Source organism: Dasypus novemcinctus, chromosome 26 (genome assembly GCF_030445035.2).
Source record: "Dasypus novemcinctus isolate mDasNov1 chromosome 26, mDasNov1.1.hap2, whole genome shotgun sequence".
NCBI lineage: Eukaryota > Metazoa > Chordata > Mammalia > Cingulata > Dasypodidae > Dasypus > Dasypus novemcinctus.
Genome location: NC_080698.1, coordinates 40,502,244 through 40,521,829, shown reverse-complemented (window position 1 = coordinate 40,521,829; position 19,586 = coordinate 40,502,244). Strand labels below are relative to the sequence as shown.

General features: G+C 37.2%; 1 protein-coding gene across 18 annotated transcripts in view; it reads right to left on the bottom strand.

Moving 5' to 3' along the window:
* The window catches only part of CNTN4 (contactin 4), a 936,745-nt gene that overhangs the window by 11,885 nt on the left and 905,274 nt on the right, over positions 1-19,586 (bottom strand). For all 18 annotated transcript variants that reach the window (XM_058288376.2, XM_058288377.2, XM_058288387.2 and 15 more), the window contains 4 exons: positions 18,735-18,969; positions 15,895-16,004; positions 6,250-6,436; positions 5,707-5,819 (listed from right to left, as the gene is read on the bottom strand). In XM_058288376.2, the coding sequence (XP_058144359.1) occupies positions 5,707-5,819; positions 6,250-6,436; positions 15,895-16,004; positions 18,735-18,969 (645 nt within the window). The remainder of the gene's footprint in view (positions 1-5,706; positions 5,820-6,249; positions 6,437-15,894; positions 16,005-18,734; positions 18,970-19,586) is intronic.

Sequence of the window (19,586 nt, the reverse complement as noted above, 5' to 3'; positions counted from 1 at the left end):
CAATTCTTTCATTTACTCTTTATTTAATGGTAAATGAAACACCATTTCCCAAGACACCTGAAAGTTTTGACTTGCAAGCTTTCCTACCTGAAAAAATTTAAAAACGTTAAGTTTGGTTTTCTTAAATATTAAACAAAATTTAGGTTTATTTTTAACCATGGTCCACTTCAAAGAATAAATAAATCAAGAATCAAATGTGGATGGAGATATGGGGATCAAAGTTCTTCCAAAATTAAGAAAATGCCCGATATGAAAACTTCTTTTTTTTTTTTTTTTTTAAATGTTCAGTGCAATTTAGTTGCTTACTTAATCGTAAATTGCCAATATGACCAAGGCACAGTAGCCAGTTCAGGAAACAAAATACATTTAAAAGTGGAGGATATCAGAGTATTTTAAGCGTATCAGTTGAGAGCCACCAGATTGTAGGTGATTACTTTTCTTGCTTATTTTTTTATTAGAGAAGTTATGAGCTTACAAGATAATCATGCATAATGTTCAGAATTCCTGTACATCACACTTCCGCCAAAACCTTACATTGTTGTGGAATATTTGTTACAGATAATTAAAGAACATGAGCAGACTATCTATGGCCCATGGCATACACTTGGTATATTTTTTCCATACATCCCCTATTATTAACACTTTGTATTAGTATTGTACATTTGTTATAGTTCATGAGTAGGCACTCTCATATTTGTACTGTTAACCACATTCCATCTTCCATGACATGGTTCACTGTGTTATACAGTCCCATGCCTTGTACAATCTATCCCAAGTGTACACTTAATGGCTCTCACTTTGATCACAGAGTTCTGCAGTCATCACCCCAGAAAACCTTAGAATATTTCCCTTAATCCAAAGAAAAAAATCCCTTACCCCCTATTATTGACCCTTAGCATTGATACAGTATCTTCTTTGACATTGGTGCAAGAATATTATAATATTGCCATTAAGAATATTATAATATTGCCATTAACTAGTTAATGTAACTAAGTTACATTAATTATATTCTTCCCATGCATCACTATGTTCTTAACACCTTGTAATAGTGATATACATTTGTTCTAGTTCAGAGAAGATCATTCTTGTATTTGTATTATTAACTACAATCCTAATGGATTCATTATGTGTTCACTATGTTATTCAGTCCCTAGATTATTCTCCAGCTTTCTTTCAATTGACATTCACATCCCTAGACTACTCCTTTTAGCCACAATCCCATTTATAAACGAGCCGTGTTAGTTAATCTCACTATAATGTATTACCATCAACTCTATCCATTTCCACATTTTTACAGTCAAGCTAACTGAAAATTCTACATACATTAAGCATCAATCTCTCTTCTTGGCCTTCATCCTATTTCCTAGAAACCTATAGTCTAGGTTTTAACTCCATGTGTTTATTCTTCGTATTTGTCTTATTAGTAAAACCATATAATATTTGTCCTTTTGTGTATGGCTTATTTTACTCAGCATAATGTCCTCGAGGTTCATCCATGTTTTGTTTTTTTTTTTATTTTATTTTATTTTATTTTATTTTATTTTATTTTTTTATTGATTTTGTAAAAATATTACATTAAAAAAATTATATGAGGCCCCATTCAACCCCACCACCCCCACCCCACCACTCCTCCCCCAGCAACACTCACTCCCTTCATCATGACACATCCATTGCATTTGGTAAGTACATCTCTGGGCATCTCTGCACCTCATGGTCAATGGTCCACATCATGGCCCTTACTCTCCCACATTCCATCCAGTGGGCCCTGGGAGGATTTACAATGTCCGGTGATTGCCCCTGAAGCACCATCCAGGGCAACTCCAAGTCCCAAAGCTGCCTCCACATCTCATCTCTTCCTGCCATTCCCCATATCCATCAGCCACCATGTCCACTTTTCCCACTCCAATGCCACCTTTTCTCTGTGGGCCTTGGATTGGTTATGTCTGTTGCACCTCTATGTCAGGAGGAGGCTCATATTCCACATGGATACTGGATGCAATCATCCTGCTTTCAGTTGTAGGCACTCTAGGCTCCATGGTGTGGTGGTTGTCCTTCTTCAACTCCATCTTAGCTGAGTGAGGTGAGTCCAATAAATCAGATTGTAGGAGCTGGAGTCTGTTGTTTTTATGTGTCTCAATTTCATTTCTTCTTATAGTGGCATTGTATTCCACTGTATGTATATACCACATTTTGTTTATCCATTCATTGGTTGACAGATACTTGGGCTGTTTACATCTTTTGGCATTTGTGAACAATGTTGCTATGAACATCCATGTGCAAATATATGTTTGTGTCACTGTTTTCAGTTCTTCTGGATCTATTCCTAGTAGAGGTATTGCCAGATGATACAGCAGTTCTTTATTTAGTTTCCTGAGGTACTACCAAACTCTATTCCATAGAAGCTGTACCATTCTACATTCCCACCAACAGTGAAGCGATATTCCTATTTCTCCACATCCTCTCCAGCACATATTTTGTTTTTTTTTTAAATAATGTCCATTCCATGAGATGTGAAATATCTCATTGTAGTTTCAATTTGCATTTTCCTAATAGCTAGTGATAATGAATGTTTTTTTTCATGTGTTTTTTTTTGCCATTTGTATTTTCTCTTGAGATAAATGTCTATTTACATCTTTTAACCATTTAAAAAATTGGATTGCTTGTTCTTTTAGTGTCACGTTGTATGATCTTTTTATATAGCATGGAAATCAAATCTTTATCAGATATGTGGTTTCCAAATATTTTCTCCCATTGAGTGGTTGCCTTTTCACCTTCTTGACAAAGTCCTTTGCAGCACCAAAGTGTTTAAGTTTGAGGAGGTCCCATTTATGTATTTTTTCTTTTGTTGCTTGTGATTTGGGTGCAAGGTTTAAGAAATCTCCACCTGCCACCAGGTCCTAAAGATGTTTCCTTACATTTTCTTCTAGAGGTTTTATCATTCTTATTTTTATAATTAGGCGTTTGATCCATTTTGAGTTAATTTTTGTGTAAGGTGTGAGGTGGGGGTCAACTTTCTTTCTTTTGGATATGGATATCTAGTTCTTAAAGCACCATTTGTTGAATACACTGTTTTGCCCCAGTTGGGTAGGTTTGAGAGCCTTGTAAAAAATCACTTGACCATAGATGTGAGGGTCTGTTTCTGAAACATCAATTTAGTTCCATTCGTCTATGTGCCTATCTTTATGCCAGCACCATGCTGTTTTTACCACTGTAAGTAGGTAATATGATTTAAAGTCTGAAAGTAAAAGTCCTCCAGCTTCATTCTTCCTTTTAAAGATGTTTCTGGCTATTTGGGGCCCTTACTCTTCCAAATAAATGTGATAATTGGGTTTTCCACTTCTTTTTAAAAAAGGCTGTTGGAATTTCTATTGGGATTGCATGAATTTGTGTACCAATTTGTGTGGAATTGACATCAATGATATCTAGTCTTCCCATCCGTGAAAATAGAATGTTCTTTTTTCCATTTATTGAGGTCCTCTTTAATATCTTTTAGCAATGCATTGTAGTTTTCCGAATACAAGGTTTTACATCCTTGGTTAAGTTTATTCCTAAATATTTGATTCTTTTTGCCATTATTGTAAATGGATTTTTTCCTGACTTCCTCCTCAGATTGCTTATTACTAGTGTATAGAAACACTATTGATTTTTGTATATTAATCTTCTATCCTGCCACTCTGCTTTGTTCGTTCCTTAGCTCTAGTAGCTTTGTTGTAAATGATAGGTTTGGTTTTATCATCTTCTTTTATAATGATGATTATAGGATGGTTCATTAAAGGTAACTGGCAAAAAAATTCTTTTTGCTTTTGAAGGATTAATAATTCAAAACTATTGGAAGCTAAAAGCATTACCAGTGTAGTCCAATGTGTGAGGTTCTCAAATTCTTCATTTTGATCATTTACTCAAAACATTCCAGGACTAAAAGCATTCAAAATATCATATAATCTAATTGCCCACTCAATATTTACTTTTCCAAAACCTCACTAAGTGGTAATCTTGATAACATTTGACTATTACCAGCAATGGAGAACTCTTCCCTACTCTGAAACTAAGACCATTTTTGAAAAGCTATGGCTACTAGAAAAAAAAAAAAAGTCAAAATTTATCTTCATGTAGCTTTCACTCATTGGTAATAGCTTTATTCCTTGGAATCTTGAGGAATAATTCTAATCTCTCTTCCTTATAATAGTTCTTTAGATATTTGAAGTGGTTATCTTCCTTCTGAGAGTTTCCCCCCAACCCTGGCTAAATATCCTCAGTTTAATCATTCATTCCTCAGCCTCCTGTTCACAATTTTCTCAATGCATGCTAAAGTCATAATGGTCACCATCAGCTACTTCCCTCACTATACATATATCCTTCTCCTCATGTCAAGAGGTGGCATCTATTTCCTTTCCCTTTGAACCTGGGTTAGCTTCATAGCAAGCAATTCCATCCTTAGTGTGGTGGACTGAACTGTGCACTCATGTTCTTGGTCTTGGTATGCATTTTGTTGGATGAAGACTCGTTGTAAATAAGCTCTCTTGCAGATGTTACTTCAGTTCAGATGTGGCCTAATTAATCAGGTTGGGTTGAATTCCAGATTACTAGAGTCCTTTATAGACTGAAAGTGGGACAGAAAGAGAAGTCACAGGAAGCACACAGAAGCTAGAAGTCAACAGAACCTAGAGGAGAATAGTGAAGACAATGCCATGTGCATTGTCACGTGATGGAAAAGCCAAGGAATGCCAAAGACCACCAGTCAGCCCCTGGGAGGAAGCAAGTCTTCTAGCCTCTGAAATCATGAACCAATAAATTCCTGTTGCTAAACAAACCCATTGTATGGCATTTGTTTTAGCAGCTAGGAAACTCACCCACTTATCCTTTAAAAAGATTAACATCTTCCCTTTCCTTCCACTTGGAAGCCATTAGACATGTAAATAAGAAGTCTCAGGATAACCATGCTGTGAGGAATCCCAAGCTACCCATGTGGTAATACCTGTGACAACAGTGATACCTGGCCAATCTCCAGCTTTTCCAACCATCTCAGCTGAGAAGCCAGGTATGTGCCTGAAGAAGCATCTAGCTTATTCCAGTCCTTGAAAACTGCCCATTTTGCCCCAGCCCAGGTGGCAAAAATCATGAAAACTAATAAACTGTTTTTTTTTAGCCCATTAGTTTTGAAAACCTTGCCAAGATGTTTATAACTCCTTTTAAGTGTGATACCAAGGCTACATGCATTCTTTCCTACCTCTTTAAATACAGGTCAATATTTAGGGGATCAGGAAAATGAATTTCTGAAAAATTCTTGCTTCTTTTTCTATATCTCAAATTATCTAACCATAAAAACATACGAATAAAGCTGATTATCCATTAATAATATTCAGAAATTACTATTGACTAAAAAATACAACCATATGAGAACAAAACAAAGCTGACATGTTTTTTTAAAAAGCAGTTCTTCAAGGTTTTTTTAAGACTCAACCAGAGTCTTTAACTATTTCTGATGGAATCTGCCTGAGCTTAAAATTTAGGCAATTCTTGAAATTCTGGCTAGTTTCTATAGACAATTTCTAAAACTCAAAACCAAACCACCTCAGGGCAGAGATTCCTAAAGAGGCTGGGAGAGCATCATTAGAACAAGATAGAAGATGGTTCATGTGATTCATGTAAAGAAATCGTCCCTGCTAACAGCAGGGTCAGGTGCCTTTGCAAAAAGATATTACCCACTTTGTATCCTTTTACTTCCGACTCATTATCCAGGGCCTTTACTTGATCCCAATTCAGGATAATTTTGGAGTCCGATGAATTCCATATGATGTTTCCAGGGGGTTGACTTGGTGCTATAAAAAAATTAAGATATACGAAGTCACAGATTATTAAGTCTCAATGGATTCTGAGGAATATCTTCTTACTAGTATTTGAGAGTGGAGGCAATTTAATGGGCTATTGCACTAATATGTGTCTTCAAGGTCACTAAAATCTGACGACATATAGCACTGCAAATGGAAAAAGATTCAGTTGGTCGCTAACATTTATTGCTAAAAGAAGTAGCCTTTCTCTGTTTGGAGAAAAACATTTATCTTTCTGTCCTCTGAAGCAGTGAATTTTGCATGGTATTCAGAAAGGTTCAGTTAAAATGCTAAGATAAATCTGAATCCAAATAATTATACCAATTAGTATGCAAATGATCACTGGGAGGTGGGGATGGGAAATGAACGTGGGATATGTTTAATGAATCCTAAAAATATTTCTGAACAAGTTTGTCCTTACGTGGCTTTCTGGTTGTCACGTTGACCATCACACTGGAGGGGCCTGTCCCTGCAGTATTATATGCTTTCACAGCTAAATGATACAGCATGCCACCTTTTAAATTGGTGATTTTTGTTGATGTTTGATTTCCAATTGTCCGTATTTTTCTAGCATTTTCTTCCTTATTGTCATGTTTCCAATATCTAACCTGAGAAAATAAAAAAGAAGACTTAGGAAATCATACCTACTCATACCTACTGGAGAAATATTCAATACTGTTAGTGAGGTAATAAGGTGTAAGTTTACAGAAAAATCATGCAGAAAGTACATATACTGCCCCCTTACACATACAATTTTTCCTATTATTAACATTTCGCATTAGTGTGGTACTGTTGCTACAATTGATGAAACGTTATTATTATAATTATGCTATTTACTTTAGCCTACTGTTTACATTACAATTTACTTTGTGGTGTACAGTTCTTTGGCATTTTTTTTTTTGAGGGGGGAGGTAACTTACATAGAACCTGAAGTTTCCCTTTTTATCCCTTTTCAAATATACAATTCAGTGGTGTTAATTACATTCACAAACTTTGCCTCCATCATTATTATTCATTGACACAACATTTCCATTACCCCAAATTAAACATTAATCCCTTATACCTCTCCCCCATCAAGCCCCTGGTAACCTGCCTTTTAGTTTCTGATTTTACAAATTTGCTTATTTTGCTTCTTTCATATAAATGAGATACAATATTTGTCCTCATGTCTGGCTTATTTCACTCAACACAATGTCTTCAGCATTCATCCATGTTGTGGTATGCATCCGAAATTCATTCTTTTTTACAGTAGAAAATATTCCATTGTGTGTGTATATGTATAAACACCACATTTTATTTACCGTTTATCTGTTGATGGACACTTGGGCTGTTTATACATGTTGGCAATTGTGAATGCTGCCATGAACATCTGTTTAAGGGCCTGCTTTCAATTCTTTTGGGTATATACTAAGAAGTGGGATAGCTGGGTCACATGTTAATTCTATATTTAATTTTCTGAGGAGCTGCCAAACTTTCTTCCACAGTGGCTGCACCACTTTACATTTCCACCAACAATGTATGAGTGTTCCTATTTTTCCACATCCTGTCCAACACTTGTAATTTTTTGTTTGTTCTTTTAAAGGTAGCCATTCTAGTTGTTGTGAGATGGTATCTCATTGTGGTTTTGATTTGCATCTCCTAGATGGTTAATGACCTCGAGCAACTTTTCACGTACTTTTTGGCTATTTGTCTATCTTCTTTGAGGAAATGTCTACTCGGATCTTCTTCCCATTTTCCAAAAATTGGGTTGTCTTTTTGTTGAGTTGTAGTAATTCTTTATATATTCTGGATATTAAATCCTTATCGATATATGGTTTCCAAATATTTTCTCCCATTCTGTAGGTTGTCTTTTTACTTATTTTTTTTTAAAGATTTATTTCTTTCTCTCCCCTTCCCCCCACCACTCCGGTTGTCTGTTCTCTGTGTCTATTTGCTGTGTCTTCTTTGTCCGCTTCTGTTGTTGTTAGTGGCACAGGAATCTGTGTTTCTTTTGTTGTGTCATCTTGGTGTGTCAGCTCTCCGTATGTGCAGCACCATTCCCGGGCAGGCTGCACTTTCTTTCGTGCTGGGCGGCTCTCCTTATGGGGCACACTCCTTGCGCGTGGGGCTCCCCTACTCGGGGGACACCCCTGCATGGCAGGGCACTCCTTGCGTGCATCAGCACTGCACATGGGCCAGCTCCACATGGGTCAAGGAGGCCCGGAGTTTGAACTGCGGACCTCCCATGTGGTAGGCAGACGTCCTAACCACTGGGTCAAGTCTGCCGCCATCTTATTACTTTTTTGATAGAATCCTTGATGTACAAAAGATTTTAATTTTGATGAAGTCACATTTGTTATTTTTCTTTTGTTGCCTGTGCTTTTGGTCTAAGAATCCACTGCCTAACAAAATGTAATGAAGATGTTTCCCTATACATTCTTCTGAGTTTTATAGTATTAGTTCTTATATTTAGGTCTTTGATCCATTTTGAGTTTACTTTTTAAGATTTATTTGTTTCTCTCTGTCCCCCTCATTGTTTTGCACTCGCTGTCGACTTTCTGTGTCCATTCACTGTATGTTCTTCTGTGTCTGCCCGTCTTCTCTTTAGGTGGCACTGGGAACCTATCTTGGGACCTTCCGGAGTGGGAGAGAGGTATTCAATCTCTTGAGCACCCTCAGCTCCCTGGTCTGCTGTGTCTCTTATTGTCTCTGCTCTGTGTCTCTCTCTCTCTCTCTTTTTTTTTTTGGCATTATCTTGCTGAGCCAGCTCTCCACATAGGCCAGCTCTCTGAGTGGGCAAGTACTCCCTGTGGGCCAGTTCTCTGCTTGGGCCAGTTTGCCTTCACCAGGAGGCCCTGGGAATCAAACCCTGGACTTCCTATATAGTGGATGAGAGCCCAATCCTTTGAGGTACATCTGCTTCCCTTGAGTTAGCTTTTATAAATCGGTGTGGGGTAGGGACCCTCCTTCATTCTTTTGTATATGGCTATTCTGTTCTTCCAGCTCCATTTGCTGAAGAGACTATTCTTTCTCCATTGAATAGATCTGGCACCCTTCTAAAAAATCAATTGGTCAAAGGTTTAAGGGTTTATTTCTGAATTCTCAATTCTACTTCATTTGTCTATATGTCTGTCCTATGTAGGTACATGCTGTTTTGATTACAACAGATTTGTAATAAGCTTTAAAACCAGGAAATGTAAGTCTTCCAAATTTGTTCTTTTTCAAGATGGCTTTTGCTATTTGGGTTGCTTATCTTTCTATATGAATTTGCTGATTGGATTTTCCACCTTTGCTCAGAAGTCTGTTGGAATTTTGATAGGAATTGTGTTGAATCTGTATAGTACTTTGGGTAGAGCTGACATCCTAACAATATTTAGTTTTCCAATCCATGAACAAAGAATGCCTGCTTTAGTTTGCTAAATGCTGCCCAAGCAATATACTAGAAATGGGTTAGCTTTTATAATGGTAATTTATTTGGGATAAAATCTTGTAGTTCTGAGGCTATAAAAATATCCAAATTAAGGCATCATTAGAGATACTATCTTACTAAAGGTCAGCTGCTGGATCTTGAACTCCTGCCATATGACAAGGCAAAATGGCCAGTCTGCCAGTCTCTCTCTGCCTTCTCCTCCAGGCTCACCTTGTCTTTCAGCTTTGAGCTGCTCCATGGGCCTAGCCTCTTGGCTTAAGCTTCTCTGATGATTCCAGCTTCCAGCCTCTCTCTCAACCTCTCAGGGTTTGTCTGTCTTTCTGTGGCTGTAGGTGATCCTGGAGTCATTGTTTCTTTCTGTTTGACATGGGGGGTCAAAATGGCAGCTTTCTCAGTGTGTTTCTGCTTTCTGTTCTCTATTTAAATAAGACTCTAGCAAGAGGACTAAGACCCAATTGAACCTAAAGTGATCCAATAAAAAATTGTTATTCAAAAGGTCCTTTAACTGTCTCTAACTAAAAGGTCCCACATTAAATAGGCTTACATGCACAGAAAGGTGTTAACTTAAGAACATAATTTTCTGGGTTCCACAAGACTCAAACCAGGACAGTGTCCTTCCATTTATTTTAGTATTAATGTCTTCCAGCAATGTTTTGTAGCTTTCCATGTACATGTTCTTTATAACCTTGGTTAAATCTATTCCTAGATATTTGATTCTTTTAGTTGATACTATAAATGGAATTTTGCCCTTGATTTCCTCTTTGGATTGTTCATTACTAGTGTACAGAAACATCACTGATTTTTGTGTGTTTATCCTTTAATCACTACTCTGCTAAATTCACTTATTAACACTAATAGCTTTCTTGTGGATTTTTAATAGTCTCTGTGTATAGGATCATGTCATCTTCAAATAGGGCGAATTTTACTTCTTCCTTTCCTATTTGGGTGCCTTTTATTTCTTTTTCTTGCCTATATTCTCTGGCTATAACTTCCAGTATAATGTTGAACAATGGTGACAGTGGATATCCTTGTCTTGTTCCTGATCAGGAGGAAAGACTTCAGTCTTTCACTACTAAGATGTAAATGGTGGATTTTTCATATGCTTTTATCATATTAAGGATGTTTCCTCTATTCCTGGTTTTCTAAGTGTTTTTATCAGGAAGAGGTGCTGAATTTTGTCAAATGCCTTTCTGCGTCAGTTGAGAAGACCATTTATTCTTTTTGTTCCATTAAGATGGTGTTTTACATTAATTTTCTTATTGTTGAACCACCCTTTCATATCTGGGATAAATCTTGCTTGATCATAATGTATAATTTCTTCAATGTGCTATTGGATTTGGCTTGCTAGTATTTTGTTGAGGATTTTTTTTTTTTATTCATGAGGGATACACGTGTATAATTTTCTTTTCTTGTGATATTTTAATTTAGCTTTGGTGTTAGGGTGATGCTGTCCTCAAGTGAGTTGGGAATTATTTGCTACTCTTCAATTTTGGGGGGAATATTTTGAGCAGTAGTGGTTTTAATTTTTCCTTGAATGTTTCATAGATTTTACCAGTGAAGGCATCTGGTCCTGGGCTTTTCTTAGTTGAGAGATTTTTGATGACTGAGCCAATAGCTCTATTTGTTGCTTGTGGAGATCTATTTCTTCTCAAATTAGTGTAGGTAGTAGTTTGTGTGCTTCTAGGAATTTGTCCATTTCATCTAGATTATCTAATTTTTTGGCATACAATTATTCATTGTATCCTGTTGCAATCCTTTTTATTTCTGTTGAGTCAGTAGTAATGCCGCACCTTTCATTTCTGACTTTAGTTATTTGCATATTCTGTTTTTTCTTAGGCTAGCTAAAAGTTTGTCAGTTTTATTCATCTTTTCAAAGAACTAACTTTTTGTTTCATTGTTTCTGCTTTTTTTTTTTTAATTCTCTATTTCATTTCTCTTTCTTCTAATCTTTGTTATTTCCTTTCTTCTGCTCACTTTGGATTCAGTTTGCTCTTCTTTTTCTTAGTCCGTCCAGGTGTGAGTTTCAGTTTCTGATTTGAGCTCTTTCTTATTTTTTATTGTAAGCATTTAGAACTTCAAATATCCCTCTTAGGGCCACCTTTGCTGTATCCCATAAGTTTTGATATTTGTGTTTTTGTTTTCATTCATCTTAAGATATTTCCTGATTTCCCTTTTGATTTCTTCTTTGACCTGTGATTGTTTAAAAGGCTGTTTCATATATTTGTTGATGTTCCAGTTCTTCCTCTGTGGTGATCTGAAGGTGTATATACCCCAGAAAAACATGTTTTTAAATATAATCCTGTGGGCAGAACCCATTGTAAGTAGTACTTTTGGATGAGGTTACTTCATATAAGGTGTGTCCCACCTCAGTCAGGATGGGTCTTAATACTATTATTTGAATCCTTTGTAAGAGAATGAAATTCAGACAGAAGGAGCCACAGGAAGAATGAAACTGAACCCAAAAGGAGGGAGAGGCCAAGAGATGCTACCCTGTGACTCACCCTGTGAGAGAGGACAGAAGGATAACCAGATGTCAGCCCAAGAATACCACAATCTTCAGGGAGAAAGCATCACCTTGATGATGTCCTGATTTGGACATTGTCTCAGTCCCAAAACCATAAGTGAATAAATCTCCATTGTTTAAACTGACCCATTTTTTGGAATTTGCATATGTAGTCTATGAAATTAAAGCACTTTGTTATTGATTTGTTGCTTCATTTATTTGTGGTCAGAGAAGATGCTTTGTATAATTTCAAACTTTGTAAATTTATTTAGACTTGTGTTGTGACCTAAAGTAGTCTATTCTTGAGAATGGTCCTTTTATACTTGAAAACAATGTGTATTCTGCTGTTTTGGGGTGCAGTGTTCTGTATATGTCTATTAAATATAATTCATTTATAGTGTTTTCGATTTCTCCATTTTCTCATTGAATCTCTGTCTAGATCTATCCCTTGATGAAAATAGTCTACTTAAGGCTCCAGTTTTTATTGTACAGGTGTCTATTTCTTCCTTCAATTTTGTCAGTGTTCGCTTCATTTATTTTGGGGCACTGTGGTTAGATGCATTAATGTTTATGACTTATTTCTTCTTGGTGGATTGACCATTTTATTAATATATAGTGTTATTTTAAAAAAATCTCTTGTAATTTTTTTTTTTTTGACTTAGCATCTGTTTTGTCACATAGTAGTATAGACACCACAGGACTCTTGATTACTATTAGTATGAAAAAAAAAACTTTTCCATCTTTTCACTTTCAACCTATTCTGGGTCAAAGGTTGGATTGTGCTTTGCTATCAATTTTGCTAATCTGGGTCGATTGGGGTAAATGTACACATTTATAGTCAGTGTAATTACTGATAAGGCAGGTATACTTCAGCCATTTTGTCTTTTGTGTCTTGTATTTCTTTTTTAAGATTTTATTTATTTCTCTCCCCTTCCCCTCCCCCCGCCCCAGTTGTCTGTTCTTTGTGTCCATTTGCTGCATGTTCTTCTTTTTTGTCCGCTTCTGTTGTTGTCAGCGGCACGGGAATCTGTGTTTTGTCAGGCTGCACTTTCTTTTGTGCTTGGTGACTCTCCTTATGGGGCACACTCCTTGTGCAGGGGCTCCCCTACATGGGAGACACCCCTCCGTGGCACAGCACTCCTTGTGCACATCAGCACTGCACATCGGCCAGCTCCACACGGGTCAAGGAGGCCTGGGGTTTGAACCGCGGACCTTCCATGTGGTAGACAGACGCCCTATCCACTGGGCCAAGTCTGCTTTCCATCTTATATTTCTTATATTCTTATGTCCCTCTTTTCCTTTATTTCAGCAGTCTTTTGTTTATAGCTGATTTTTTGTTTTTGTAATTGGTTGATCCCCTTGTCATTTCTGTTTCTGTATATATTTTAAATACTTTCGTTGTGGATATCCTTGGGCTTGTATTATACAATCTAAGTCTATAACCTACAAATTCAAAAAGATTCCAACTTTAATAGCATACACAGTCACTCTTCCTATATCCTCTGTTCCCCCTTATATGTTTTTTTTCCTTACACATTACCTCTTTATATTTTGCATGTCCATTACATGAAAATATGATTATTTCTTATTCAATTGTATTCTAAGTCTCATAGGAAATAAAGAGTAGAACTACATACTGAGGATACAATACTATTGGTTTTTGTATATTCCTATGTAATTACCTTTACTGGAGATTTTTACTTCTTCATTCTGCTCCAAGCTACTATCTCCTGTCCTCTCCTTGTACCTTAAAGAACTCCCTTTAGCATTTATTGGAGGGCAGGACTCTTGGTGATGAACTATCATAGTTTTTTGTTATCTGTGACCATCTTAAATTCTCCCTCATTTTTCAAGGTCATTTTTGCCTGATAAAGAATTCTTGGCTGTCAGTTTTTCTGTTTCAGTGCCTTAAATATGTCATACCACTGCCTCTTGCCTCCATAGTTTCTGATGAGTTATTAGCATTTAGGCTTATTGAGGATCCCTTGTGCATCCTCTTTGCTCTCTTTATTTTTGGTATTTGACATTTTGATTAGCATGTGTCCTGAGGTAGATTTACTGGGGTTTATTCTGTTTGGAGTCCTTTATGCTTCTTGGACATCCATATTTATGCCTTTTTAAGACTGGGAAAATTTGGGGCCATCATTTCCTCAAATATTCTTGCTGCCCCCTTGTCCCTCTCTCTTTCTGGGACTCCTGCAATGTGTATGTTGGTATGCTTCATATTGTCCACAGGTCCCTTAGTTTCTGCTCACTTTTTTGGATTCTTTTCTCTATCTGCAATTCTGGCTGTATGTACAATTTTGATGGTCCTGTGTTCTAGTTTGCTAATTCTTTATTCTGTATGTTCAAATATGCTGTTGAACACCTCTAGTGTTTTTAGCTTTCATTATTGTGCTTTTCATTCCCATAATTTATGTTTCTTTCCAAAATTTCTAATTCTTCTTTTTGTTCACATATTATCTTCCTTATATCCTTTACTTCTTTATCCAAATTTGGCTTATTTCTATCCATATTTTCCTTTAGCTTCTTGAATTGATTCAGAATTGACTGAACATCATTGATTAGTTGTCCCACTGTCTGTGTTTTGTCTGGAGTTTTCATTTGTCCCTTGACCTCTTCCAGTTTATTTATATAGCTTTTGATGATTTGTTGATGCCTAGGCCTTTGATTGTTTTGATGTGCTAGTTCCGGAAGTCAGTTTCTCCCTTTTGCCTAGGTCTTTAGTGTAGATTGGCTGTGTGTTAAGGATCTCTTCAATGCTTTTTCCAGTTTATACTGAACCTTTAGAGCAGCCCACATTCAATAGTGCATATTTTCTCAGGTCTTTCTATGTCTGCCTCTTGCCCTGGGCATGTGCAATAACTGTTAATATTACCCATTATATGTGAAAGTTTCCCCTAAATGAGAGGATTTCCTTTCCTGTGTTCCTCCTCTGGAAGTCCTAGTCTGTTCTCTTTGTTTTCATATATATTTTTCTCCCCAGCAGCTTGGATGTGTTCAGCTCCTTTCCTGAGCTCTGGGTGGCCTTTTAATTCCAGTTTTCAGCCCTATCTTACAGTGGTTCAGTTTCCCTTTTCCATGTGGCTTTTCTGCCTCTGGTAACTTCTGCTTTAGGGAATCCTGATCCATGGAGGCAGATAGGGTCAGTGTTTAGAAACACTTGTGTTTTTCTTTTTTTTTCTGTTTAAGTGCACTGGCATTTAGGGACTGGGCTGAGAGTGAGCATACTTGCCAATAGTTCCTGTGTGGGTCACCCTTATTTCTGGGGACTGCTCTATATGTTTACGCATGCTGACCACTAAGGCCTCATCCTAGATCTATGTGGCATTGGGTCCCTGTGCCTGAATGTGTGTGGGATGCTTAAGTCATTGTTGTGGGTGGCTCTGTGGTCAGTTACCACGGCAGGAGGTGCCTGGCCCAGAATGCTGCCTCTGTGTTTCAAACCAGGGGGAGGGGTCTGGACTGGCAGGTCTGTGCTGCTCTCCTTCCTCTTTTTTTTTTTTTCTGTGTGTGTGGTTTTCTTTTGACTTTGATGCAGCATTTGTGCAGTCTTTCTCCAGTCTCTGTCATCCTCTAAGCCAGTTGAATCCATCCTTTTATTTAGTTGTGTCTAAGAGGAAATATGCCTGGGGATGTCTTATGCCATCATCTTGATGCTACCCCCCCTCCTCCGTTTTAATATATTATTTTTTATGCAGTATTCTTATGATACAGTTAGTTTTATATATCAGCAGAACTTCCAAAACAAAGAGTTTTGGATGTGCTGACAAATGAGCCACCTTTTTTTCTCAGTTTCATAGTGAAATGGCAAATTGGCACTGCCATTATTGGATATTTCTTTTTCCCCATCTCCCTTTTGAGACCAAGCGCTCCCAGGCAAATCAGAAGTCAATGCTTATTTTGCCAACCGTCTCATAAATGCTTAAACTTGCATATATTTTGAAAAACTTCTCTGGAGTGTAACATAGAAAAGTGATATTCTCACAATAGTGTTCAGTGTTTTCAATAATTGCTTGGCTAGAAGCCAGGCCTCTAAAACAAATGCCTGTAAATGGGAACTTGGTCTTTTCCCCATTGGACTGTAACTTGGAAGTCTAGCTTAGGCATATGGACTCTTTTCCAGATCCAAGGCACATATTTTTTGTATATACCTCATAACCTTGTATTCGTCCTCTATTCTTTATGGGGGAGGCCCAAAAAACTTCAATGTCTGTTGCAGAAAGGCTTCTGGCAAAGATGCCGGCTGGTGGCTTGGTAGGTTCTGCAGATAGATATGGAAAAAGTTATTACTATATCAGCTTAGCAAGATAGGATTCTAGTCACTGACATTATAAGGTGCAAAGAATCTGTGGCTATAGAACTGCCCTCAATGCTTATGCTCCAAACCCTCGTTTTACAGATGAGCAACGGTTAAAAGCTGGGTGGAGTGGTGGCGGTGAAGAAGGCTATCAAGGTTTTGGGTTCTAAATTTGGGGATGAGTAGAAGGGAAATAACCCAGGGCTACTTAAATTTCAGCACTAAGTTTCCATAGTTAGCAATACCCTTAACATACACATATCTTAATTAGTCTTTGATATTGGTGATAGCTTTAGCCACAAGATTATGAGAATGAGAGAGAAATGAAAAGGGACAGTCAGCTGATCTGACTAAGTCTCAGTTTCTTGCACATGTCATTTCTATTTTCTGGGCCTCAGCATTGCCTCTGCTGTAAAGGAAAAGCCTGACCGAGACTTTTCCCCAGATTTCAGTTATTTTTGCCATATTTCTGCCAGACTTGTGCCCCAGCTTTGTTTATACTAATATTTTCATTCCAAATGTCTTCCTTAAAGTGAAATCTAATTTGGCCATGTCTTAACATATTCGTGAAATCTTGGGTTTTATAATGCAATTCAAATGAATATATAACCATTAAATATTTTTAAAAGTTCATCTGGTACCACTTATAATCAATTCATACACTCTTCCTGGAGTGCACTCCAGGAAGCGTAGGACAAGAAGAACTCTAAGGTCATGTCTATCCATAACAATAAATGATTCTATTTATGTGTTAATTAACTAATTCAGCATTTATTAAGGGCCTGTGTGGCATGCACAGTTAGACACTGGTGACACAATAATAGTAAACAAATGGCCAGCCCTCAAGAAACACACCTTAGGACATAAAACTGAATTTCAAAATTTATGAGAATCATAATAGAGGAATGTTCAACATATCATATGAAAGAGACATGCTTACTCAGCTCTGGAAAGGAGAAATCAGAGAAGCTTTTGATTGTTCAAGTTGAACCTTGAGGGACGAGTATGAATTCACAAGGTGGGCAAGACAGGGAAGGATAAGAGAAGTTGAAATATGTATGAGGGGCTGAAGCTCATTTGGATAACCACAAATCCTTTGGATATGGTTGGAGCATGGAGGATGCAGGGAAGAGCCGCAGCACTTGAGGCTGAGCAGAGGCAGGGGCCAGAACAGGAAAGGCCATTGAGTCTAAGGGGCTCTTTATTCTCTTTACAGAGAAGACTTTATTGCATCTTCCTTTACTCCAAATCAACGACATCCTTCAGATGTTTTGATATGAAAGTTACATTCTGAATGTCGCTTTTAAAATAAAACAACAAAGCTGAATTCCAATGGTAACGGAGATCATGTGAGAGGCAGTCTGAGAGCAGGGATAGAGGCAGTAAAAATGCATGATGACACTTCAATATCAATGAGCGTGATCATGCTGCTTCATGATTTACTCTTTTCTTCAGTAAGTTAGAATGTAGGTACAATATGATTTATAAAAATAAAACCAGTGAGGGGAAATGAAAATTACATTTTGAAATTCACTTAAAGGGCTAAAATAAAATTAAGTATAGTATATAATAAGTATAGATATGAAGATCTCTTACAGTACTTGCAATTTTGGTCCCTAGCAATGGAATTACTATTTTATGGCCATTTGTATTTAGTTTGTGTGTGTGTTTTTTTTTTTAAAAGTTATTGTGGTAAAATTAGCCATTTTTAACTATTTTTAAGTGTACAATTCAGTGGCATTAAATTACACTTATAGTGTATGCCACTATCACTAACATCTATTGCCAAAACTTTTTCAACATCCCAAACATTAAGCATTAACTCCCCATTTCCTCTTACCCCTATCCTCTGGTAACCTCTGCTCTACTTTCTGTCTGTATGAATTTGTGTAGTCTAGGTAGTTCATAGAAGTAGAATCATATAATATTTGTCCTTTTGTGTCTAGCTTATTTCACTTAGAGTAATGTTTACAAGGTCATCCATGTTGTAGCATGTATAGGACCTCCTCCTTCCTTTTCACGGATGAATAATATTCCACTGTATGTATATAACACATTTTGTTTATCCATTTATCTCTTAATGGACATTTGGGTTGCGTCTACCTTTTCGCTGTTGTGAACAATGCTACTAGGAACATAGTATAAATGTATCTGTTCAAGTCTCTGCTTTCACTTCTTTTGGGCTTACATGTAGGGGTGGAATTGTTGAGTCATATGATAATTCTGTGTTTAACTTTTTGAGGAATTGTCAAACTATTTTCCATTGTGACTGCACCATTTTTACATTCTCACCAGCAATGCTCAAGCATTTCAATTTCTCCATATCTTCTCCAACACTTACTTTCCATTTTTTGTTTGTTTTTAATAATATCCATCCTGGTGGATATAAAGGGGTCTCTCATTGTTGTTTTGATCTGCATTTCCCTGATGATCCATGATACTGAGCATCTGTTCACACGTGTACTGGCCATTTCTATGTCTTCCTTGGAGAAATATTTGTTTTTAAATACAGGAGAGTTACTGTTTTTCTAAGATATTGGTGGTGAATAATGAATCAAATTTCTTAAAACGTTTTTTCAAATCAGGGTATGCCTTTAATTTATATATACATAATTTAAATTGATCATACATCCTAAAACCAACACCGTCTCAGAATAGAAAAAATATCAAATATATAAGTAGCATAAACCATACCTTCTTCTGCAGAATATACCACTGTCATGGGACTGAAAGCACCTTCTCCTTTATTGTTGAAGACCCCAACTTTAACCTCAAAGGGAGAGAAGGGGGACAGGCTCTCATTCCTGAACACATATCTGGAGGCATCGGCTGAGGCCAGCACTGTCTGTATCCAGCTCTTTTTGCCATAGGGCCGGAAGGCCACCACATAACCAAAGCCTCCGCCATTCTGTAATTCCTCAGGGACCGTCTGGTAAAGAAGGGAGGTAGTTTTCAGAAATCACAGTAGTTTGATTTAAACGCTAAAATTGTTTTTTTTTTTTTCCTCCTTGAATATTCCTACCTACATTCTTTCCCCACCTATCTTATTTGGGGTTTTGTCAAGAGTATTTTAAATTTGGGGCATGCCATCAGTCTTCCATGAGATAGTGGAAGGCGACACAGTTGAAAAACCAAATGAAAACCTGCAGTGGAGAATCTGGTTTCCTGATGGGGCAAACCCAGCTCTGAAATAGCTGGAGATTACAGTGAAAGAAACTGTACAGTTGATCTCCAAAAAACAAACATTCCCCATCCCCGGTACCATCTAGTATGAATTTTTTTCCATTGCAAAATAGACAGAAGTTCCCACTGAAGAAGAAAAGACCATCTTGGTTCAGGCAAGCTCTGCCTCTCAGGGCTGAAGAGTTCAGCTGGAGGGTGAGCAATTTCTTTCACTGCTAGGGCTTTGCGTAAATGGAAGATTTTAATTTCTAGGGCTGTTGTCTAGAATCCTTCAAAAACATTACAAACCCTTTATAAAACTCCCACCTCCTCTCCCCAAATCAATTTTTAATAAATTGGTGTCTAACCTTCCTCTGGGTTGTT